This window comes from Macaca fascicularis, chromosome X, assembly GCF_037993035.2.
Source record: "Macaca fascicularis isolate 582-1 chromosome X, T2T-MFA8v1.1".
Taxonomy (NCBI): Eukaryota; Metazoa; Chordata; class Mammalia; order Primates; family Cercopithecidae; genus Macaca; species Macaca fascicularis.
This window is the reverse complement of record NC_088395.1, coordinates 44,559,405-44,584,642: the sequence shown is the minus strand read 5'-3', so window position 1 is coordinate 44,584,642 and position 25,238 is coordinate 44,559,405. Positions and strand designations below refer to the sequence as shown.

The following is a 25,238-nucleotide window of genomic DNA, read 5'->3' as shown; positions in this document are numbered from 1 at the left end:
ATCTGTCTCATATAAATGGTTTCCTTTATTCATTTGCTCGCGATTGGAGGGTGGATAAGGGGTCTCACCCAGGGAATACAGTTAAGATTTTTTTTTTTCTTTTTTTTAAAATTTCACTACCAGTTTAACTCATGGCATGAAGATTAGCTTTTTAAAAAGAACTTTGTAAATTAAAATGTTAAGTCTTAAAAATGACAGTTGAATTGGGAGTTGATTATGAGTGGTGGCTTAGATAATATTTTTGTTCTAACCAAAAAATAAAGCCATATGCATACATAAAATCTTTGTATTTCTCACAAGCTTTGGATTAAGAAGAAATGTTAAGATTCAGCAAAAAATAAAATTCTGCAAAAGCTTCATAGTAATCAACTATTTTGATTACTTAGTGCAAGCCAGTAAGAAGTCTTTTCGATTTGTATGTAGAAAAGGCTCCTTTTCCTAAGGTTCATCATCACCTCCATGCCTGTGACTCAAATTGCTGTATCAAATACTACCAGAAAAAGCCTTCACTTGCCATTTGATTTGATCACCACTATTTTGCTGAGGCTGGAGTTTGAAGTGATAGTGGATGAATAAATACAAGAAGAAATGCAGATAAATAAATTCTTCTATGGAGTCATTCACAGACAAAATAGAACCTAGGATGTCTAGTCAACCTGTTTATGCAAAATCAGATCTTTTTATTATTTAAAGTATTTTCTGTATGGCTAAAAGTCATTCAGGGTGCAAATGGCAAAAAAAAAAAAAAAAAGTGATGCTCTAAAAAATGACAAAGCATAAGCTTGACAGAAGTGATTTATAATGGTATATATGGCTATTTTATTATTTGGAGGCATGAGTTACTGGACTGGCTTTGCACACACACTGTTGTTCCTGTTCAGATATTGCAGTCTCTCAGTAGTACCATATGATAATTTTTCTTATGATAGGCATTTAGCTATAGTTTTGTTAAAAGGATTTATAGCATGAAACTTGTGTAGAGCACAGTTTGTTTTATATTCTACTTTCAAAAGCAATTACCAGAAAGTATTCTTAATTTAAGTAAAGAGAGCTATTTAAATACTTAGCAGGCTACTTAAATTTCTTTAGTGATCTAATAACTGATTGGCTTATGATCCCTTATAATTAAGATCTATTTAATTAAAAGGTATTTTTTAACTAGCTATATAATCTAGATAATCTGTGTATCTTTTTAACTAATTCCCTATTCCAAAAGGTATGACAGAATGATAGTATAGTTAAAAGACAGCTTTTGGAATCATTTTCCCATCATGTACTAAGCACTGTACATCACATCTAAATAATTAGTTACTTACTTATGCTTAATGTCTGTTTTCCCTAACAGACCTGAAGCTTTCTGAGAGTAGGGGCGTATGTCTCCCTTATTCAGTACTTAGCATAGGGTAGGCACTAGTGTCTGTTAAATGAATAAACTAGTGGATAAAAAACAATTTCTTAGCGATAAGTTTTATAGGTTACTAGAACTCTTAAGTGTTTATATATTCTTGGCTATTAGATTAGTCAACAACCTAGTTGGTTTAGTATTGATAATTTTTATTATATTTTTTGCAGATTGCTAGTCATAGTGGCTATGTGCAGATTGACTGGAAGAGAGTTGAAAAAGATGTAAATAAAGCAAAAAGACAGATTAAGAAACGAGCGAACAAAGCAGCACCTGAAATCAACAATTTAATTGAAGAAGTAAGATGATATATAATTTTGACTTTTTTTTTTCTTTTTTCCTTTTTTTGGTTAATGGGTGTCCCTTAGCAGAAAATGTGACCAGGGGGAATTACTGTCTTTTTAAAAAATAGTGTTTTTGGTTATATATCTAGAGTGTTAAGTAAAATTTGAGATCACACTACTACTTAAATCAGTCATTATTATTATTTTTTTTTGGTGGTTAATATAGATTCCCCTGCCCATCTCTAGCTCGCTTTGATCTTGTTGAAAAACTAAGAACATTCTTTTCAACATACTTCCTCTGCCTTTATAAATGGACATGGACAGGTGTAGTAAAACTTAAAAGTACACATTTTTTTTTGAGGTAGGATAGTTTGAAAATATATATGTTTTATTAATATGACTAATATATTTTATTAATGTTTTCATGTGTAATTTGGCCCTTTTCTTTTGTACTCTGTTTAAAATGGAATTGAATACTTCCTTGCCTTTGTTTTTGTTTTATCATTTTACCTCCATCAACTTTTTGGTTTGAAAAAACTCAAACCAGTTAAAAAGTTGAAAGACAAATACAGTGAATATCTAAATACCCTTCATCTATTCACCAAATTGTTCATGATTTGCCATGTTTACTTTATCTGGGTGTGGGTGACACACACAAGATAATTTTTTTTTCCAAACTAAGATGTCATAACTTTTCATCCCTAAATACTTCAGTATATATCTTCTAAGAGTACAGATATTCTCTTACACAACTGTAAGTACCCCCCGTTTTTTTTTTTTTTTTAACTACGTGGGACCTGCCACTTCAGAAACTTTTTTTTTTTTCTTTTCTTTTTTGAGACGGGATCTCACCCTGTAGCCCACGCTGGAGTGCAGTGGCGTGATCTTGGCTTACTGCAACCTCCACCTCCTGGGTTCAAAATTCTCCTACCCCAGCCTCCTGAGTAGCTGGAATTACAGGCACGTGCCACCACGCCCAGCTAATTTTTTGTATCTTTAGTAGAGACGGAGTTTCACCATGTTGGCCAGGCTGGCCTTGAACTCCTGACCTCGTGATCCGCCTGCCTCAGTCTCTCAAAGTGTTGGGATTACAGGCGTGAGCCACCGCGCCTGGCCACCTTTTATTTATTTATTTATTTATTTATTTATTTATTTATTTTTTGAGACTGGTCTCATTCTATCTCACTGTGTTGCTTAGGCTGGAGTGCAGTGGCATCATCGTGGCTCACTACAGCCTTGACCCCCCGGCTCAAATGATCCTCCCACCTCAGCCTCCCAAGTAGCTGGGACTATAGGTGTGCGTGACCATGCCCAGCTAATTTTTAAAGTTTTAGTAGAGACAAGGTCTTGCTATGTTGCACAGGTCTCGAACTCATGGGCTCAAGCAGTCCTGCCTCGGCCTCCCAGAGTGCTAGGATCACAGGCATGAGCCCCCATGCCTGACCAAATGCCATTATTAATCCAGAAAAAAAAAAATGTAACATGAGACAATAGTATTTCCTTTTTTTGTTTGTTTTTTTGAGACAGGGTCTTGCTCTGTCACCCAGGCTGGAGTGCAATGGTGTGATCACAGCTCACTGCAGCCTCCACCACCTGGGCTCAAGTAATCCTCCCACCTCAGCCTCTCAAGTAGCTGGGACTACAGGTGCATGCCCAGCTACTTTTTATATTTTTGTAGAGACAAGGTTTTGCCGTGTTGCTAGGCTGGTCCCAAACTCCTGGGCTCAAGCAGCCTGCCTGCCTCAGCCTTCCAATGTGCTGGGCATTACAGGTGTGAGCCACCACACCCAGCCAGTATTTTCTAGTATATAGTTCATATTAATATTTTTCTACAAAATATCTTTTATGGCTTTTTTTCCCCCCAGTTAAGAATTATATGCCAGGTGTAGTAGTTCACTCCTGTAATCCCAGCACTTTGGGAGACTGAGGCAGGAGGATCTCTTGAGCCTAGGAGTTTGAGATTGGCCTGGGTAACAGAGAGAGACCTTGTCTCTATAGAAAATACAAAAATTAGAACGTGGTGTCATGCGCCTGTCGTCCCAGCTACTTGGGAGGCTGAGGTGGGAGGATTGCTTGAGGCTGTAAGTGAGACATGATTGTGCCACTGCACTCCAGCCTGACTGACAGAATGAAACCCTGTTCCCACCCGCCCCCCCCCCAAAAATTATATATTGTTTTCGGTTATCATGTCTATGAAGTCTCATTTAGTCTTAAATAGTCCTTTCATCTGTTAATTTTATTCCCCCATCTTTCATGGCACTGACGTTTTTGATGCCTCTGGGCAGAATATCCCACAGTCTGGCTTTGTCTGATGGCTTCCTCATGATTTTATTCTGGTTAAACATTTTACCAAAGTGATTCGTTTTGGTTTTGATCCTGTATGTTTTTTTTCTGTTGGCTAAATGGACTATTAATAAATACCATTGTGCCTGCCGTGACAATTTATTAAATAATCTGTGTGAATAACTTGATGATGGGCCATTTATATCTACTTTACTGGTAGATTTCTTTTTACTTGTGAGATTATTGCTGCTCATGTACTTATCTCAATAGCCAAGGAGCTTACTGGGCATGACTGTGTTCTCTAGGCTCCTTCAATTAGTCAGGGACATATCTGGGATCTTGCATGCTGTTTGACACCTACAGTAGTAGGTGCACAGGAATTTTGGCTGAATATTTGTTGAATTGAGGAAAATAGCTGAAACTGCTACTTGGCTCTGGATTCAGTAAGAATTTTTTTTTTTTAATGTGCATCTTTTTATTGTGGTAAAATAGATATACAAAAAAAAATTTACCAGTTTAACCATTTTTAAGCGTACGGTTCAGTGGCATTAAGCATATTCACATTTTTCTGCAATCATTATCACTATCTATTTCCAGAACTTTTTCATCATCCTAAACTCTGTGCCCATTAAACACTAATTTTCAGTTTGCCTCTCTCCCTAGCTCTTAATGATCTGTATTCTGCTTTCTGACTGCTCATATGAGCAGAATTATGTAATATTTGTCCTTTATTGTCTGCCTTATTTCACTTTGCATAATGTTTTCAAGGTTCATCCCTGTTGTAGCATAATTAAGAGTGTTTTTGTTTAAACTTTGTTTCAGGCAACAGAATTTATCAAGCAGAACATTGTGATATCCAGTGGATTTGTGGGAGGATTTTTGCTCGGACTTGCATCTTAAGGACATGAATATTCTCCCATAGTGGATTCAGCTATGAGAAGAGAAGTGGCAGCAATAAGGCAGTCTCTCAAGTCATGCTGCCAGAGTCTCTAGGGCAAGGAGAAACAACTAGCTGGACAATACTCAATTCACAACTTAGCATTTTGCCATCTGAAGCTTGGCAAACTAGTATCTGCTGTAAAATAACCTGTATGGTATGTGAACCATAGTATTCCTGAGCAAAACATGGCTTTCACCGCTTTGTAAAAATTTGCATCTGTTTAGAAACTAGCCTATAAAATATCACCATTGGATGTAGATATGGAGAGAAGAGAAATATGTTGGGTTTATTGCTTAGTGAAATCTTTTCTTTTTATTTAAATAAAATGTTCATTGTGTTTTATGGTATGTGTCCATAATTTAAAATTTGTATTATAGTTTCAGTATTAAGGCTGACTTTTTTTTCTTTTTCCTAGATATGTTTCCAATAAGTTAAAAAACTGTAATACTCTTTTGTGGAAAGCTTTAGAAATGATATAATTATTAAAGATATTAAACAGACTCTGCTGATGTAATATGATACCAATTTTTATGTTGTTTTTTCCTGAAGTTATTACTTTGTTATAAATGTAATAATTGTACATTTCTTTTCTTTTCTTTTTTTTTTTTTTTTTGAGACGGAGTCTCGCTCTGTTGCCCAGGCTGGAGTGCAGTGGCCGGATCTCAGCTCACTGCAAGCTCTGCCTCCCGGGTTTACGCCATTCTCCTGCCTCAGCCTCCCGAGTAGCTGGGACTACAGGCGCCCGCCACCTCGCCCGGCTAGGTTTTTTTTGTATTTTTAGTAGAGACGGGGTTTCAGCATGTTAGCCAGGATGGTCTCGATCTCCTGACCTTGTGATCCGCCCGTCTTGGCCTCCCAAAGTGCTGGGATTACAGGCTTGAGCCACCGCGCCCGGCCCATTTCTTTTCTTTTCTTTTCTTTTCTTTTTTTTTTTTTTTTTTTTTTTGAGACAGAGTCTTGCTCTGTCACCTAGGCTAGAGTGCAGTGGCACGATCTTGGCTCACTGCAACCTCCGCCTCCCAGGTTCAAGCAATTCTTGTGCCTCAGCCTGCCGAGTAGCTGGGAGTACAGGCACTTACCACCACACTTGGCTAATTTTTGTATTTTTCGTAGAGATGAAGTTTCTCCATGTTGGCCAGGCTGGTCTTGAACCCCTGACCTCGGGTGATCCACCCACCTTGGCCGCCCAGAGTGCTGGGATTACAGGCGTGAACCACTGTGCCCAGCCATAACTGTACATTTCAAAAAGGCTCTTCTAAGGAAATACTACAACATATCTAAAGCTCTTTTTTCTTTTTTGATGTCTGTAATTTTAAAAGTATCTTTTTATATGTAAGCTTCTAATTTTTTTGTTTATCCTGTCAGTCTGGGCAGAATTAATTATTTTGGGGTTACACATAGTTAGATCACTGAATCATTTAATTAACCTCAAATACATCTGCTTTTCATTTCTAAAAATCATTATTTTGGTCCCTTCATTACCAAGAAGCCAAAGTCACTTTAAAATATTCAGTAGTATAGTGTGAATTTACTGTCTGAAGAACAGTGATTTTATAAAAAATATAATTGTGAAATTATGGCTTAAAGAGAATCGTCTCCTTGATGTAATCTAGTGTTAGATGTCAATACCAAGATTTCAGGCTTTTGGTAGCATTATGTTGGTTAAACACTAGGCCAGTTCACTTGTTTCTCAGGACTGGTATCACACTCCCTCAGAGGCTCCTTTGCCCAAAAAAGCTTTCTGTATTGTTAGTTTTGCCCATAGAGTTCTAGGTTGGAACTGGGAAAAGCAGCAGAACAACAGGTAGTAGAGTCTTCATATTAGAAAGTCTTTGCAGATATTCAGACTATCTCCTTTTGATAAGAAGTCCCTATAGTATGTTTTATGTATTGTAAACATATGACATTTCGTACTTTCAAGTTTGGTTACAGGCTGCATGCTTTCATTATCGTGAGACTCCTTAACATTTAATGTGGCCTCTATCTTTGGTTTCTTCCTTACTCTTGTTAGTGCCTCAGATACAATGCTAAATAAAACTCGGACTTTCTTAATAGGAAGTGATTTTGCTTATAAATACTTTATTCTTTTTGTTTTTTTTTTTTGAGTCAGAGTCTCGCTCTGTCGCCCAGGCTGGAGTGCAGTGGCGCGATCTCGGCTCACTGCAAACTCCGTCTCCCGGGTTCACGGCATTCTCCTGCCTCAGACTCCCGAGTAGCTGGGACTACAGGTGCCCGCCACCACACCCGGCTAATTTATTTTATTTTTAAATTTTTTTTAATTTTAATTTAATTTTATTTTTTTAGTAGAGACGGGGTTTCACCATGTTAGCCAGGATGGTCTCGATCTCCTGACCTCGTGATCCACCCGCCTCAGCCTCCCAAAGTGCTGGGATTACAGGCGTGAGCCACCGTGCCCAGCCTAAATACTTGTTTTTTCTTTGTGCTCTTATTTGTTTCTGCTTTGCCAAGCTTTCCGTTGTTGTGGAATTAAAAGTGACAGATATTCATGAGTGTGATCAGGTCACATTAGGTGGAGCCTTGGCCGCACCTGCATGATGCTGTTATCTGATACAGTGAGATAACATAACAGGCAGGCTGTTGTGGAGAGCTCTAGTTGCTGGATCATTTTGTTCATTTCTGAAAATACAGTGTCCTGTGCATGATATACGAAGAATGTGGGGGGGGGGGGGCACAAAAATGTCTGCCCTTGAGCTTTCAGTTGAATAGACATAAATATTCCTATATTAAAAGTTGTATTATAATATAGGAGAACTTGGCATATGACTTACTGGCAAAAGAGTAGTAGGGATAACTAATTGGAGAGCTTGAACATATGAATGAAAACTGAAAAAGGTAGCACTTCATTTTTACCTATACATTTCTAAGTATCTGTCAGGATATTTGAAAATATTTGTGTGTAATTACGGAATATTGCCAGTACTCTCCATACTGTCCCGTGTCTGTTAGTGCTTCTTGTTCTGTCTTGTATCTATGCTGTTTTCTCCCACAAGGTTGGAGTCTACTTGGAACAGTTTTCTGTGTTAATCAATTTCTCACTTGTAAAGCATGTTGCATAGTGATTTGCTCACAGTAGGTATTCAGTTAGTATTGTGATGTGTGATCAAGTATGTGAAAAGCATATTACTGTGTTAGATTTATTGTCAGCCTGTAGGAAACTATTCCTTCTCTGTAGCAGTCCAGTGAATCAGAGGCTTCATCAGAAATGATTTTGTGAGGCTTGGTTGCAATGAAAAGCTTATATAGCCTGCCTTTGACAAAATGGAGATGTTTATATTTGAGGGCATAAAGGCTGGTTGCAAGATTTATTAAAACTTGATTATATGGAGGCTGGGCATGGTGGCTCATACCTGTAAACCCAGCACTTTGGGAGGTGGAGGCGGGCGGATCACCTGGGGTCAGGAATTCGAAACCAGCCTGGCCAACATGGCGATTAGGCACGAGCCACCGCACCAGGCCTTTTCCTTTGTGTGTGTGTGTGTTTTGTTTTCTTTTAAAGAGAGGGCTCTTGCTGTGTTGCCCAGGCTGGTCTCCAACTCCTGGCCTCAAATGATCCTCCCGCCTCAGCCTCCCGGGAGCTGGGATTACAAGCACATGCCACTCTGCCTAGCTATGTATTTGTGTTGTTTTAATCTGTTAAGTTCGTGTTATTAATAATTTGTTACAGCTGCAATAGAAAACTAATAGAGGCGTCACTTAGTTATCTTTCCTGTGGCAAGGGAGCTGGCTTTTTCCTTTTTTTTTTTTTGAGACTGAGTCTCCCTGTTGCCCAGGCTGGAGTGCAGTGGCACGATCTCGGCTCACTGCAACCTCCACCTCCCGGTTTCAAGCCATTCTCCTGCCTCAACCTCCCGAGTAGCTGGGATTACAGGAATGTGCCACCACACCCAGCTAATTTTTTGTATTTTTAGTAAGACGGGTTTCACCGTGTTAGCCAGGATGGTCTCGATCTCCTGACCTTGTGATCCGCCCACCTCGGCCCCCCAAAGTGCTGGGATTACAGGCGTGAGCCACCACACCCGGCGGGAACTGGCTTTTTCTATCACTGAGTCAGTCGGGCATTTGCTGCAGTGTCCCCTCAGAGATTAGGGTGGGTAACCTCCCAGCCAGGTAGGCCCTGTCCTTATGGGAGCAATCCTCAAGAGAACGTTCTAACTGTCAAATAATACTAGAGCTGGCTGGTGGATGTAGTGGCCCAATAAAAGGGATCTGTATGGGGCACCAACAGTCTACTACAGTGGGTAAATCTAAGCCAATGCTGCATGATAATAATTGTGTCTACAAGGGTGGTGGTGTGGCGGGTGGTCAATAAAACTTAAGTGCAGAACTGAGATATTTAAAGTTATATGAAGTCCTCGTATTGTTCCAAAATGTTGATTAACCTCACACTCTGAGTGTGCATGCATATTAAAAAATTAAGGGCAGTCCTTAAATGCATTACTTTTAGCAGAGAACAAATACATTTCAAACTTACAAACAAGCAATTCAGTCTTAACAAAGGCAGGAAAAGAAAAAGAAGCATAGAGAAAGTAGGGTAAAGTGGAAGCATAAAATAAAATGGCAAAAATAAATCCAACTGTATCAGTAATCACACTTCAAAAGGAAAAATGAACAGAATTCACAATGATTTTTTTTTTTTTTTTTTTTTTTTGAGACGGAGTCTCGCTCTGCCGCCCAGGCTGGAGTGCAGTGGCCAGATCTCAGCTCACTGCAAGCTCCGCCTCCCAGGTTCACGCCATTCTCCTGCCTCAGCCTCCCGAGTAGTTGGGACTACAGGCGCCCGCCACCGCGCCCGGCTAGTTTTCTGTATTTTTTAGTAGAGACGGGGTTTCACCTTGTTAGCCAGGATGGTCTCGATCTCCTGACCTCGTGATCCGCCCGTCTCGGCCTTCCAAAGTGCTGGGATTACAGGCTTGAGCCACCGCGCCCGGCCCACAATGATTTTATGTGAACATCACTGTAGAATCGAGTAGTGGGCTTAGCTCCACAGAAAAGGAAATGTTTATAAAACTTCACCATTCAATAGAGAATTCTCAAGGCATCAAGATGTAATAAAGCCTCTTAATTTTTTCTTTTTTTTTTTTTTATGAGACAGAGTCTCACTCTGTCACCCAGGCTTGGGTGCAGTGGTGTGATCTCACCTCACTGCAACCTCCACTTCCTGGGTTCAAGCGATTCTCCTGCCTCAGCCTCCCAAGTAGCTGGGATTACAGGCACGTGCCACCACACCCGGCTGATTTTTGTGTTTTTAGTAGAGACAGGGTTTCACCACGTTGGCCAGGCTGGTCTCGAACTCCTGACCTCAGGTGATCCACCCGCCTCAGCATCCCAAAGCGCTGGGATTACAGGCGTGAGCCACTGTGCCCAGCCCGTTTCTTATCTCATATTGTCTTCTTTCTTGGATTACTTATATTTTTGGTTAAACTATTTTCTTGAGTAATTCTTACAGGCTGTGGGAGGTAAACTTCCTGAGTTCTTCTGTGTCTTAAATTACCTTTTGTTCTCATACAATTCAAGATTGACAATATTTTTCCCTTAGAATTTTGAAGACATTGTTCCATTATATTCTAATGTGTTAGTATCTGATGTTGTGTGATGTCAGTCTGATTTTGAACCTTTTTGAGTAACCTTTCTTTTTTCTTTGAAAGCTTTGTGGATTTTTTTTTTCCTTGGAGTTTTAAAATTTTGTAAATGTATCTCAAAATGTGATTTCTTAAAAACAGAATTAGAGAACTTTGAAAATGCATGTTAGTGTCCTTTCACTGTGCATTCTTATCATTACACAAAAGATACACATAGTTAACATTTAAAAACATTGAAATATCGGCCGTGCATGGTGGCTCACGTCTGTAATCCCAGCACTTTGGGAGGCTGAGGCGGGCAGATCATCTGAGGTTTGGAGTTCGAGACCGGCCTGACCAACATGGAGAAACCCCGTTTAAAAATACAAGATTAGCAGGGCGTGGTGGCACACGCCTGTAATCCCAGTTACTCGGGAGGCTGAGGCAGAATTGCTCGAACCTGGGAGGAGGAGGTTGTGGTGAGCTGAGATCACACCATTGCACTCCAGCCTGGGCAACAAGAGTGCAACTCCGTCTCAAAAACAAAAACAAAAAAACAAACAAAAATTGAAAAATCAAGGCCAGTGGAAATCATGCCATATTTGTTTTTGAAGAGGAGGGCTGGGCACAGGCTCTGTGACAAGGGGCAGGTTTCGGCAGCAGGAGGGCTTACTTGATAGCTGGTGGGGAGGAGGAGGAGTTAGCAAGTGAGTTGGATGGAGGACCTACTGGAGAGCTAGAGGGATGCAGCTGTTTTGTGTGTTCTATTTCCTGTCCCTGGAATAGTGCCAGTTCTACTTCTCCGATTTTGACACCCTCCTTAGGGCCAGTTTCTTTAGAGAACATTCTTAGACTTTTACTGCCAGCAGTTCTGTTCAGGTGAGGGAGAAAAGGGCATGGTGGAGAGAAAAGAATCTAATTGTCTCTAGTCACACCGATAAGTTTTGAAAATACAGAACATTAGGCAGCCATATGACCCCTTCCCCCTTTCTCCAAGGCTCCTTTGACAAGAAACCTTCTGATGACTGATCTGTGGGTTTCTATCCTCCTATTTCTCTTCCAATATGTTTTTTCAGATGTCCTGAATTTCACATTTTTTTGTTTGTTTGTTTGAGAGGGAGGCTCACCCTGTTGCCCAGGCTGTTGTGCAATGGCGCGATCTCGGCTCACTGCAACCTCTGCCTCCCGGGTTGAAGCGATGTTGCTGCCTCAGCCTCCAGAGTAGCTGGGACTACAGGTGTGCACCATCACACCCGGCTAATTTTTGTATTTTTAGTAGAGACGAGGTTTCGCCATGTTGGCCAGGCTGGTCTCAAACCCCTGACCTCAGGTGATCTGCCTGACTCCGCCTCCCAAAGTGCTGAGATTACAGTCATAAGCCACCTCACCCGGCCTTCACAAAATTTATAACCTGCGAATGGTACCTGTTTTCTAGCAATCTTGGCTCACTGCAACCTCTGCCTCCCAGGTTCAAGCGATTCTCCTGCCTCAGCCTCCTGAGTAGCTGGGATATCAGGTGCATGCCACCACGCCCGGCTAATTTTTATATTTTTAGTAGAGACGGGGTTTCACCATGTTGGTCAGGCTAGTCTCGAATTCCTGACCTCGTGATCTGCCCGCCTTGACCTCTAAAAGTGCTGGGATTACAGGCGTGAGCCACTGTACCTGGCCTAAAGATTCTTATATCTATTAAATAAATCAAATGTACAATTTAAAGTTTCCCATAAAGAAAACTCCAGTCACAGATGGCTTTAATGTTGAATTCTTCCAAACATTTAAAAAGAAATAATGCCATTCTTATTTATAGTTTCCAAAGAATAGGAACAGCAGAAACACTCCCAAACTCATTTTATGAGACCATTATAACATTAATATCCAAGCCTAACGAGGTCATTACAAGAGGAAAATTAAAGGCTAATATCACTATGAACACAAGACTTCAAAATCCTAGAAAGGCCAGGCGAGGTGGCTCACACCTGTAATCCCAACACTTTGGGAGGTTGAGGTGGGTGGATCACCTGAGGTCAGGAGTGTGAGACCAGCCTGGCCAACATGGTGAACCCCGTCTCTACTAAAAATACAAAAATTAGCTGGGTTTGGTGGTGGACGCCTGTAATCCCAGCTACTTGGGAAGCTGAGGTAAGAGAATCGCTTCAACCTGGGAGGCAGAGACTGCAGTGAGCTGAGATCGTACCACTACACCCCAGCCTGGGTGACAGAATGAGACTCTGTCTCAAAAAAAAAAAAAAAGAAAAAAAAGAAAAAATGTTACAAATGAAATGCAGCAATATGTAAAAAGACAATACATCATGGCCACATAGGATTCATTTCAGGAATGCAGGACTGGTTTAACACTTCAAAATAAATCAAGGCTGGGTGTGGTGGTTCATGCCTATAATCCCAACACTTTGGTAAACTGAGATGGCAGGATCATTTGAGCTCAGGAGTTGGAGACCAGCCTGGGCAACATAGCAAGACCCCATCTCTATAAAAAAATTAAAAAATTACCTGGGCATGGTAGCACACGCCTGTGGTCCCTGCTACTCGGGAGGCCTAGGTGAGATGATTGCTTGAGCCTAAAAGGTTGAGGCTGCTGTGAACTGTGGTTGTGCTACTACACTCCAGCCTGAACAACAGAGTGACACCCTGTCTTTAAAAAAAAGAAGGAAAGAAAAGAAAAACTCAGTCAATATTGTGGAGAAAAGGTAATAATAATATTGTGTGATCTCACTAATGTGGGGAATCTCTTTCTTTTAATTGCAGCATTATTCACAATGGCCATTATTCACTTCGGTTATGAAAAAAACCTAAGTGTCAGTTGATAGACAAAGGAATAAAAAATAATACAATGAAATATTGTTTAGGAATCTAAACAATCTAAAATAACCCCAACATGTAATATACAGAGATAAAGAACACAACAGTGATTACAGTGTAGGGATTGGGGATGGGAAAGGAAACTGGGAGATGCAGGTCAGAGGATACAAAGTAGCATATATATTTTTCTTAAGGGCTAAATAATATTTCATCGTATTATTTTTTTAAATTTATTTATAAACCTCCATACTGTCTTCCATAATGGCTATCCCAATCTACATTTCTACCAACAGTGTACCTCTTATAAAGATGCATATATGTAGGATCAACAATGTAAGGACTATAGGTAATATTAATACAATTCCCCACATTAGTGAGATCACACAATATTTTTCTGTGTCTGGCTTATTTCACTTTGCATAATGTCCTCCAGGCTTATCCACATTGTGGCATTTGCCCTTAAGAAAGAAAGAGGTACAATTGTGCTATATTTGGGATTCATGGTAGATGAGTAGATTTTTAGCTGCTCTTGAAACAATAGAAAAAAAAAAGGGTAACTGCAAAATGATGGATATGTTAATTTGCTTCACTATAGTAACCTTTTTACTATGTGTATTTATCCCATAACATCATGTTGTGTGCCTTAAATACACAACATAAAAAACCCATCAGTGTATTTTGCCTCATTAACAGAATAAAGGAAAAGGCCATATTATCATTTAGTAGATGCAGAAAAGGCATTTAATTAAGCAATTACCTATGATAAAAAATATGGACTCAAAGTTAGAAGGAAACTTCTGCAATCTGATAAAAGGTATCTACAAAAAGCCTACAGCTAGCATTGTATTAATGGTGAAACAGTGAGCACATTTGGAATGAAACCAGGAAGTCTATTCTAACTGCTTCTATTCAACATTGTACTGGAGGCTTTAGCCAGTGTGTTATTAAACTTGAATTTTGCCAATCTGATAGGTGAGAAATGGTATCTGAGTATGACTTTAATTTGCATCTCTTTTATTACCAGTGAGGGTGAATATCTTTTCATAAGCTTAAGGAACATCTGCATTTTTTTTTTCTTAAAATGTGTGTTCATTCCTCTTTCCCATTTTTTTCTATGAGGGTAGGTGGCCCTTTTGTTTTCTATTTAAAAAAAAAATACTTAAAGGAAATTAAACCTTTTTCTGCGATACAGGTTCCAAATATATTTTCCCAATTTGTCATTTGTCTTTTTCCTTGACTTATGATGTATTTTGGCATGCAGTTTTCTCTTTTCCTTTTATGTGATCCAATTTAGTAATATTTTTCCCTTCTTGCTTATGGATTTTGAGTCCTAGTTAGGAAGATTTTTTGCACTCCCAAGCTATAAAACGATTTACCTATGTTTTCTTCTAGACTTGTATAGTTTAATTCTTTACTTCTAAATCTGCTTTATCTGGAATTTATCAGATCCCTTTTTATCTTTTTCTATCTAGCTAACCAGTTACATAATTACCATTTACTAAAAAGTCAATCTTTCCTCCATTGTATTGAGATGTTACCTTTATCATATGCCAAATTTCCATATGCGAGTGGGTTCATTTCTAGATGTTATGCTCATGTGCCAGTACTCCACTTTAAATTATTGAGGCTTTATATTTTTCAAAAAAACAAACTTTATCTTATTTATCTTTTTCAGATGGAAATATAGGAGAATGGTTTATTATTTTAATAGGATGGATTTCTCTAAGGAGCAACATACCATTGCTAGAGTAGGTAGCTAGTCAGACATGAGCAGGCAGGGGAGGGCCTCACCCCCAGGAATGTCAGGTGTCCATCAGGTGATGGTCAAGTGGTTGATATCTGTCTCTCTAAAATGATAATTGGTCACAGCCAGTGCCAGGGAAAGGCAGTCTCCTAATACATAGAAAACACCTGGAGCTGGTGATCAGCAGCTTCCTGATAAGATCTCAGGAGTTGGGCAAGTGGACTCACGCATATGCACTAAGAGGCAAAATGGTGGAGTTTAACCAGTATATGACTTTCCAGTATATGACTAGTATATGACTAACCAGTATATGACTTTCCTTACTTGACTGGTAAGGGAAAAATACCTCAAATGAGCATGTGCACAACTTCAGTAAACACACAGTGCATGCAACCCCTCCCAAGTGCTGGCAGGCCACTTTGCATGTGGACAGCCCACCCCAAGGGAAGAATCAAGGGAAAAGAAACACAAACCCCGGGAACCATGCCAATGTATAAATCCCCATATCAAGGGCCAAATAGGGCACTTGAATCTCTCAGGTTGCCCCCTTGGCCCTCTTTCAAGTGTACTTTGCTTCCTTTCACTCCTGCTCTAAAACTTTTTAATAAACTCTCACTCCTGCTCTAAAATTTGCCTTGTTCTCTCCCTCTGCTTTGAACTGACTTCTGCCCCTTGGCCAAATTCTTTCCTCCAACGAGGCTAGGATTGAGTTTGCTGCAAACCCATACAGATTTTCAGCTGGTAACACCATAAAGAAAAAAAAAATTAATAATTTTGACTGCATCAATATTTAAAAGTTTAGTATCACAAAAGACACGATAAACAAGGTTTAAAATCAAGGATATAAGGAGGTATTTGACACATATATAATATACAGATACTCCAAAATATATAACAACTTCTACAAATCAAAATGAAAATGAGCCACCACGCCCGCCGTCTGTATCCTTTTTGATTTTTTATTGTAGTAGAATACACATCATAGTTATCATTTTAACCATTTCTGAGTGTATAATTCAGAGGCATCAAATACATTCATATGTATTTGATATGAATCAATACCCATCACCACTATCTACACCCAAAACTTTTTCATCATCCCCACATAAACTCTATACCCATTTGTTGTGATATTGGAAAAAGCAAATTTTTTTCTCTACTCTCACACAGTCAACACTTCTGATACCAGATGTGTGGGGGTATTTCCCCACATACTACAAGTGATTCTGTGGACACAAGCTGAGTGTCTGCTTATTCAATTAGATAGCATCAGATCCCACAGGTTTGGGGCTCAGTCCCACAAGAATATCCCTCACTTCAGATGTCAGTCACAGGTCTGGGCCTCCAAAACTTCTGATAAACCACCTGCAAATCAGGGCTCCCATGACTTGATTTTGCTCAAGTGGCTCACAGCTCTCAAGGAAACACGTTACTTACATTTACCCATTTATTATAAAGGATGTTACAAAGGATACAGATGAACAGCCAGATAGAAGAGATGCGTAGGACAAGACATGTGGGAAGGGGCGTGGAACTTACATGCCCTCTCAGTATGCACTACCATCCCAGAACCTCCACTTGTGCAGCTATCTGGAAGCTCCCAGAACTCAGTCCTATTGGGACTTTATGGAGGCTTCATTGTGTATGCATGATTGATTAAACTATTGGCCATTGGTGATCAATTTAACCTCCAACCCCTTTCCCCTACCCAGAGGTTGGGGGATGAAGCTGAAAGTCCCAATCCCCTAATCACGTCTAGGTCTTTCCAATGAAACCGGCTCCCATCCTAAAGCTATGTAGGCATCCTCAGCCAGCAGTCAACTAATTAGCATATAAAAGACACCTATCACTCCAGAGATTGCAAGGGATTTGGGAGCTGTAGGCCACGAAATAGACTAGGAAGACAAGATGTATATTCACAATATCAGCACTATTAAACAGTAACATCCTTTCCCTCTTTCCCTAGCACTCCCCACTCCCAACTTCTATTCTGCTTTCTTGTCTCTATGAATTTATCTATTCTAGGTACCTCCTGTAAGTGGGCTCATACAATATTTGTCCTTCTGTTCTGTTTTATTCATTAAGCATAATGTTTTCAAGGTCCATCTATGTTGTAGCATCTATCAAAATATCATTCCTTTTTATGGCTGAATAGCATTTCCTAATCCATTTTTTATTTATAAAATATATTAATTATTTATTTATTTATCTACACTCCTTGTTTCTTAGGTAATAGAATGTGTGTGTGTATATATATATATATATATATAAATAAAAATTTTTTTTTTTTTTTTTTTTTAAGACAGATTCTCCCTCTGTTGCCCAGGATGGAGTGCAGTGGTGCAATCTTGGCTTACTGCAACCTCTACCTCCCAGGCTCAAGTGATTCTCGTACCTCAGCCTCCTGAGTAGCTGGGACTACAGGTGCACGTATTTATAAATACAGAGTCTCACTCTGTCATCCAGGCTGGAGTGCAGGAACACTATTGAGCTATACAAAGACTAAAAAATGCTTTATGTACTGAAATAAAAAATCACATGATCTCTGTTCAAGTGATACAGTAGGCAGAAAGAAACTATTTAGGCAGATAGTGAGGGCAAAAGAGTCCCTGGCAAGGCCTCCCTTCTAATAAAAAGAAGCCCAAGAAATTATTTTTTCCTAACAAAGAGCAGCCTGAAAAATAGAGCTGCAAACATAGATAGGCAAGCTGGAAACTTGCACGGGGAAATGCTGGCCCCTGTGCCAATAGGAAAGTGCTACCCAGGGGTGAGGCATGTCCAACATGGAGGCTCCATCTTCCCTTTTTTTGTTACCACGTGTACAGTAATAAAGAAATGGGCAACATGACACAGCTCAGGCAGACAACCCGCCTGCATAATAAAAGATTAGGGTGGGGGAGACCAGAGATTCACACCCTATGCAAATGGCACACCTGTTCTAACCAGTCTTTCGTGCCCTATGAAACTCAGACACTGCCTCCTCACCAGCTCATCTATGAAACTCCCTGCATTTCACCGTGGTTCTGGCAACACATTTTTCTGGGACCCATCTCTGCAGCAGAGAGCTATTGTCTTTCTTTCGCCTATTAAACTTCTGCTCTCAACCTCACTCTTTGTGTGTCTGCATCCTTGTTCTCTGTGGCCACAAGACAATGAACCTCTGGTGTTACTCCAGACAATGAGTTTGTTTCACAACCTCTGCCTCCTGGGTTCAAGCAATTCTTGTGCCTCAGCCACCCAAGTAACTGAGATTACAGGTACGTGCCATCATGCCCAACTAAATTTTTTTTTTTGTATTTTTAGTAGAGACAGGATTTCACCATGTTGGTCGGGCTGGTCTCAAACTACTGACCTCAAATAATCCACCTGCCTCAGTCTCTCTAAGTGCTGGGATTACAGGCATTAGCCACTGAACCTAGTCAAAATCTCTTTATTTTTAACAAAGACTGAAGAGTTTATGGTTTATGGTAATCTGAGAAACAAACTTGTTAACTCTTCATTGACAGGAGTAGAAGTAGTTTAGTTTTCTGGAAAGCAAGAGTTGATTAGGAGTTTAGATGAACCCCAGATAGACTTTCTCTGGTAGTAATCTACTTTAATAGTCTGCTATTAAAAAACAGTTTCTCTTTTTAAGAGAAACTGACCAAATATAAGCAAATAGAGATCAGCTGGCTAGTAAGTCGGTGTTTGGCTGCTTAGGGGTAGTAATTTAATTTGTAATCCTCTTCCCTCAGTCAGGGTTGCTTGAGAGCATATTTTATGTGACAATATTATGGTGATATTCAGTAAAACCAAAAGAAAATGACACATGAGTAGCATTCTCACCAAGAACCAAGGCATATACAACTGTAGAAACAGCCTGGGCATGGTGGTTCACATCCATAATCCCAGCACTATGGGAGGCTGAGGCGGGCAGATCACTTGAGGCCAGGAGTTCTACACCAGTCTGGCCAACGTGGTAAAATCCCATCTCTACTAAAAATTTAAAAATTAGCCAGGCATGGTGGCACACGCTTGTAATCCCAGCTACTCTGGAGGCTGAGACAGGAGAATCGCTTGAACCTGGGAGGTGGAGGTTGCAGTGAGCCGAGATCGCACCACTACACTCTATCCTGGGTGACAGAGCGAGACTCCGTCTCAAAAAAACCCCAAAAGACAAAAAACTGTAGAAACATAATTTTTTTATCTAGAGACACAAAACAAAACAACAAAAACCAACCAAATAAACAAAAACCCAGCTGGCCCTGGTGCTACCTGCCTGTAGTCCCAGCTACTCAGCTGAGGCAGGAGGATCACTGGAGCCCAGGAGTTTGAGACTGCAGTTTGTGCCACTGCATTCCAACCTGAGTGACAGAGCGGGACCCGTTCTCTAAAATGTAAAAAAGAGAAAAAGACACATAAGCAACAATCCTGTCTGTGTTGGTCATTTATTGACTGAGAAGTGGCAAAAAATTGATTGAAGAAGTGCTCTTAATTTGAAAATAAAGTGATCAAGGCAGGGATCCTAAAGAATTGTTACAGAAACAAAGGTAAATGATACGAAAGGAGGGAAGAGGAGGCCTGAGGAGGGCAGGGGCTAGAAATGGGAAGCAGCAGGTGTAGAAATAAAAAAATAAAATAAAAAGGCCGGGTGCGGTGGCTCACGCCTGTAATGCCAGCACTTTGGGAGGCCGAGGTGGGCAGATCATGAGGTCAGGAGATTGAGGCCATCCTGGCTAACAACGGTGAAACCCCATCTCTACTAAAAACACACACAAAAAATAGCTGGGCATGGTGGTGGGCACCTGTAGTCCCAGCTACTCGGGAGGCTGAGGCAGGAGAATGGTGTGAACTGGGGAGGCAGAGCTTTCAGTGAGCTGAGATCGCACCACTGCACTCCAACCTGGGTGACAGAGCGAGACTCCATCTCAAATAAATAAATAAATAAATACATAAAATAAAATAAAAATAAAAAATAAAAAATATCCAGGCCGTGCGTGGTGTCTCAGCTCAACCCCAGCACTTTGGGAGGTCAAGGCAGGCTAATCACTAGAGGTGAGGAGTTTGTGACCAGCCTTTCCAACATAGTGAAACCCCATCTCTACCAAAAATACAGAAAAATTAGCCAGGTGTAGCAGCGTGCAATTGCAGTCCCAGCTATTCGGGAGGCTAAGGCACAAGAGTCGTTGAATCCAGACGGAGGAGGTTTCAGTGAGCCGAGATCACACCATTGCACTCCAGCCTGGGAGACAGAGCAAGACTTGGTCTCGGAAAAAAAAAAAAAAATCCAGATTCATGTACAAATCTGCTGTCTACATGGGCAATGCTGTAAAGTGAAAACTGGTGTTTCAGATAAAGACCTGGAAGAACAGCAAGATCCAAAATTAATGAAAATTCTGTGTTTCAGCATTCTGGGTTTAATAAGACAAAAAGCAAAATTGGTATAGTTTAAGTATTTTTTTTTTTAACAGGAGTTGGGAAGTTGTGGTAGATGATCTCAAAATTCCCTTATAGTTCTGAAACGTATTCTACAGTTGTAGTGCTTATAGAGTTACTTCTTAGACCACGTGCTCATAGTAAAATGGGCTGTCACTTCTGTTCCATCAGTGGGAAAATATATCATGAAGACTGAATAGCTGTGTGAGATTGAACAATTTGTAAGTATTGGAATAAAGTGGTGGTTCTCAAACTGTGGATCCTGTTAGCATAATGTTTTTGAGATGGGTCAGTCTTGTGTGTATTTGTAGCTTGTTGCTTTTGTTGGCTAAGTGGTACTTCATTGTGTTGACATACCCAGAGTTTACCTATTCGTCTGTTTATACATAAGGAATACTTCTGGGTTTTGTCTCCTATGCTGAAGCTACTCTGAACATTTGCACACAGTTCTTTGTTTAGACATGTTTTCTTCTTTTTCTTTCTTTTTTTTCAAGACAGAGTCTCGCTTTGTCGCCCAGGCTGGAGTGCAATGGTGTGATCTTGGCTCACTGCAACCTCCGCCTCCTGGGTTCAAGCGATTCTCCCATCTCAGCCTCCCGAGTAGCTGGGGTTACAGGTACCTGCCGTCATGCCCAGCTAATTTTTGTATTTTTGTAGAGACGGGGTTTCACCATGTTGGCCAGGCTGGTCTTGAACTCCTGACCTCAGGTGATTCCCCCGCCTCGGCCTCCCAAAGTGCTGGGACCACAGGCGTGAGTCACTGTGCTTGGTCAGTTTAGACATGTTTTCATTTATGTTGGGTAAATATCCAGTAATGGAATTTCTGGGTTGTATGGCAGGTGATTTTAACTGCTAAACTGTTTTCCAAAGTGGTTGTGCCATTTTCCATTCCTATCAGCAATGCATGAGAGTTCCATTGGTGTCGTAATCTTGCCAACAACTAGAATGATCAGATGTTTACATTTTAGACATTCTAGGGGGGATATAGTAGTATTTCACTGTGGTTTTAATGTGCATTTCTCGGATGACTAATGCTTTTGATTGTCTTTTGTTCTGTACCTACTTTTTAAAAATTTGCAAAATAACAGCTGGGAGTGGTGGCTCACGCCTGTAATCCCAGCATTTTGGGAGGCCGAGGTGGGTGGATCACGAGGTCAGGAGTTCAAGACCAGCCTGGCCAAGATGGTGAAACCCCGTCTCTACTAAAGATACAAAAATTAGCCAGGTGTGGTGGCATGCGCCTGTAATCCCAGCTACTCGGAGGCTGAGGCAGAGAATTGCTTGAACCTGGGAAGCGGAGGTTGCAGTGAGCCGAGATTGAGCCACTGCATTCCAGACTGAGCGACAGAGTGAGACTCCATCTCAAAAACAAACAAACAAACAAAAAATAAATAAAATAAAAATTTGAAAAATACTAAACTCAAAGATCCTAGCCTGTACCCATGGGGTCATTTGATTCTAAAAGTCTTAGGATGACAACAGCATGGCCATTTCACAGGGTATAAATCTATACAATTTACAATGCCCTTAAGGGTGGATACTGTACACAGAGTTCCTGACATATTGCAGTTTCAATAAACATGGGCTGAATTATGGTCTAATGAAATGCTTAAAGGCAACAGTCACTATTATTAAGGGCAGGAAGGGTTTTACAGAATGTGATGCATCTGATTTAACTTGGATATTTCAATATCTCTGATTTTATTAGGCAGTGAAGCTCCTAACGGGGAAATCATTTTTAAGATTATTTTAAATTAATAATATGTCAAAAATAATGGCAGAATCCTTGAAATTTAAGACTGGAAAAGATTCCTGTGTAAAACAGTTCTTTAAAAATACTGAGCATGGCTGGGCATGGTGCCTCACGTCTATAATCCTAGCATTTTGGAAAGCTGAGGGGAGAGGATCGCTTGAGGCCAGGAGTTTGAGACCAGCCTGGGCCAGATAGTAAGACCCAGTCTCTACAAAAAATAATAATAACAAATTAGCCAGGTGTAGTGGCACATGCCTGTAGTCCTAGCTACTCAGGAGGCTAAGGTGGGAGGATCACTTGAGTCCAGGAGTTCAAGGTAACAGTAAACTGTGATTATGCCACTGCACTCCTGCTTGGGTGACAGAGCAAGACCCTGTCTCTAAAAAAATTAAAAAACGCCGGGTGCGGTGGCTCACGCCTGTAATCCCAGCACTTTGGGAGGCTGAGGCGGGCGGATCACAAGGTCAGGAGATCGAGACCACGGTGAAACCCCGTCTCTACTAAAAATACAAAAAATTAGCCAGGCACGGTGACGGGCGCCTGTAGTCCCAGCTACTCAGGAGGCTGAGGCAGGAGAATGGTGTGAACCCAGGAGGCGGAGCTTGCAGTGAGCCGAGATCGCGCCACTGCACTCCAGCCTGGGCGACAGAGCGAGACTCCGTCTCAAAAAAAAAAAAAAAATTAAAAAACAAGTAATAAATAAAAATACAGGGCATGATCTCCACAGTACTTAGTTTCTCCATCTACAAAATAGGACAATTAGTGAATCTGAGCCCTTTCTTGAGACGGAGTTTCTTTCTTGCTGTCCAGGCTGGAGTGCAGTAGCACGATCTTGGCTCACTGTAACCTCTGCCTCCCGGATTCAAGTGATTCTCCTGCCTCAGCCTCCTGAATAGCTGGGATTACAGGCGCCCACCACCACACCTGGCTAATTTTTGTATTTTTAGTAGAGACAGGGCTTCACTATGTTGGCCAGGCTGGTCTTGAACTCCTGACCTCAAATGATCCACCCGCCTCGGCCTCCCAAAGTGCTGGGATTACAGGTGTGAGCCACCACGCCCGGCCTGAGCCCTTTCTTAACTCTAGTCAGCCTCAATAGTTTGAACTGCCTCGTGACGATTAGGTAGTTTTATCATGTTATTAGATTACTGAGATTTAATAGCAAGATTTTGGAGGAAAAAGAATATCCCTGGCAGTACTGACAAATATGTTTTTTTCCTTTATTTTTTTATTTTTTGAGACGGAGTTTCGCTCCTGTTGCCCAGGCTGGAGTGCAATGGCATGATCTCGGCTCATCGCAACCTCCACCTCCTGGGTTCAAGCGACTCTCCTGCCTCAAGCCTCCCGAGTAACTGGGATTACAGGCATGTGCCACCACACCTGGCTAATGTTGTATTTTTAGTTGAGATGGGGTTTCTCCATGTTGGTCAGGCTGCTGTTGAACTCCTGACCTCAGGTGATCCTCCCGCCTCGGCGTCCCAAAGTGCTGGGATTACAAGCGTGAGCCACCATGCCCGGCTATTTCCTTTATTTTTAAAATTTTTTATTTATTCATTTATTTATTTTTGAGTTGGGGTCTCACTCTGTCACCCAAGCTGGAGTCCAATAGTATGATCTTGCCTCACTACAACCTCTGCCTCCTGGGTTCAAGTGACCCTCTCACCTCAGCCTCCCGAGTAGCTGGGGACATAGGTGCCACCACACCCAGCTAATTTTTTGTATTTTTAGTAGAGACAGGATTTCACCATGTTGCCCAGGCTGGTCTCAAACTCCTGACCTCGAGAGATCTGCCTGCCTTGGCCTCTCAAAGTGCTGGGATTACAGGCATGAGCCACCGTGTCTGGTGTTTGACAAAGATCTTTTTCTGCATTTTTTTTCCTGTAAGATAATTAAGTGAATTGAACCTCTTGATTTCCTAGCTATGATAGTTAAATACGCATGAATTCTTTTTTCCTAACATTTTACTGTGAAGATTTTCAAAAATACAGAGAAGCTGAAAGAATGCTACAATAAACACTCATCTACCTACCACCTAGATTCTACAATTAAAATTTTACTGGACTTGCTTTTTATCATATATCTATCCATCTATTTATTGCTTTATCCATCTTCTCTGTTTTTGACATATTTTGAAGTGAATGACAGATATCAGTGCACTTCCCCCTAAATGATTATAAATTCTGTTTTAAGGATGGACTCTCTGGGTGTGTATATTCACTGCTGCATACACATGCCTACTTTCTGGAAATAAAATATGCTACTGGCTGGGCACAGTGGCTCACGCCTGTAATCCCAGCACTTTGGGAGGCCGAGGCGGGTGGATCACCCGAGGTCAGGAGTTCGAGACCAGCCTGGCCAACATGGTGAAATCCCGTCTCTACTAAAAATACAAAAATTAGCTGGGCGTGGTGGCACATGCCTGTAATCCCAGCACTTTGGGAGGCCAAGACTGGTAGGACTACTTGAGCTCAGGAGTTTGAGACCAGCCTGGGCAACATAGTGAGATCTTGTCTCTACTAAAAATTAAAAAAAAAAAAAATCAGCCGGGCATGATGGTGCATGCCTATAGTCCCAGCTACTTGGGAGGCTGAAGTTGGAGGATAGCTTGAGCCCAGGAGATCAAGGCTGCAGTGAGCTGTGATTGTGCTACTGTACTCCAGCCTGGGTGACAGAACAAGACCTTGTCTCAAAAAAGAAAAAGTAATTTAAAAAAACAGTGGTATATATACATCATGGAATACTACATAGCCACAAAAAAGAACGAAATCCTGTCCTTTGCAGCAACATAGATGGAGGTAGAGGCCATTATCTCAGTGAACCAACTCAGAAACAGAAAATCAAGTACTGATGTTCTCACTTATAAGTGGGAGCTAAACAATAGGTACACATGGACATAAAGATGGAAATGATAGACACAGGGGACTCCAAAAGGGGGAGGGTTGAAAAATTACCTATTGGGTAAAATGTTCAGTATTTGGGCAAAATCTAAAATAAAATGAAGGTTGAGCATGGTGGTTCATG

General features: G+C 40.9%; 1 protein-coding gene across 6 annotated transcripts in view; it reads left to right on the top strand.

The window, feature by feature from the left end:
- Positions 1 to 25,238, top strand: part of FUNDC1 (FUN14 domain containing 1) — a 53,143-nt gene that overhangs the window by 14,296 nt on the left and 13,609 nt on the right. For 4 of the 6 annotated variants that reach the window (XM_005593352.3, XM_074029436.1, XM_045383382.1 and 1 more), the window contains 2 exons: positions 1,573 to 1,701; positions 4,792 to 5,251. The exons of the other annotated variants lie outside the window; for them this stretch is intronic. In XM_005593352.3, coding sequence (XP_005593409.1) covers positions 1,573 to 1,701; positions 4,792 to 4,869 — 207 coding nt within the window. In that variant the 3' untranslated portion in view covers positions 4,870 to 5,251. Of the gene's footprint in view, positions 1 to 1,572; positions 1,702 to 4,791; positions 5,252 to 25,238 lie in introns of those variants that run through there. 6 annotated transcript variants of the gene reach the window in all.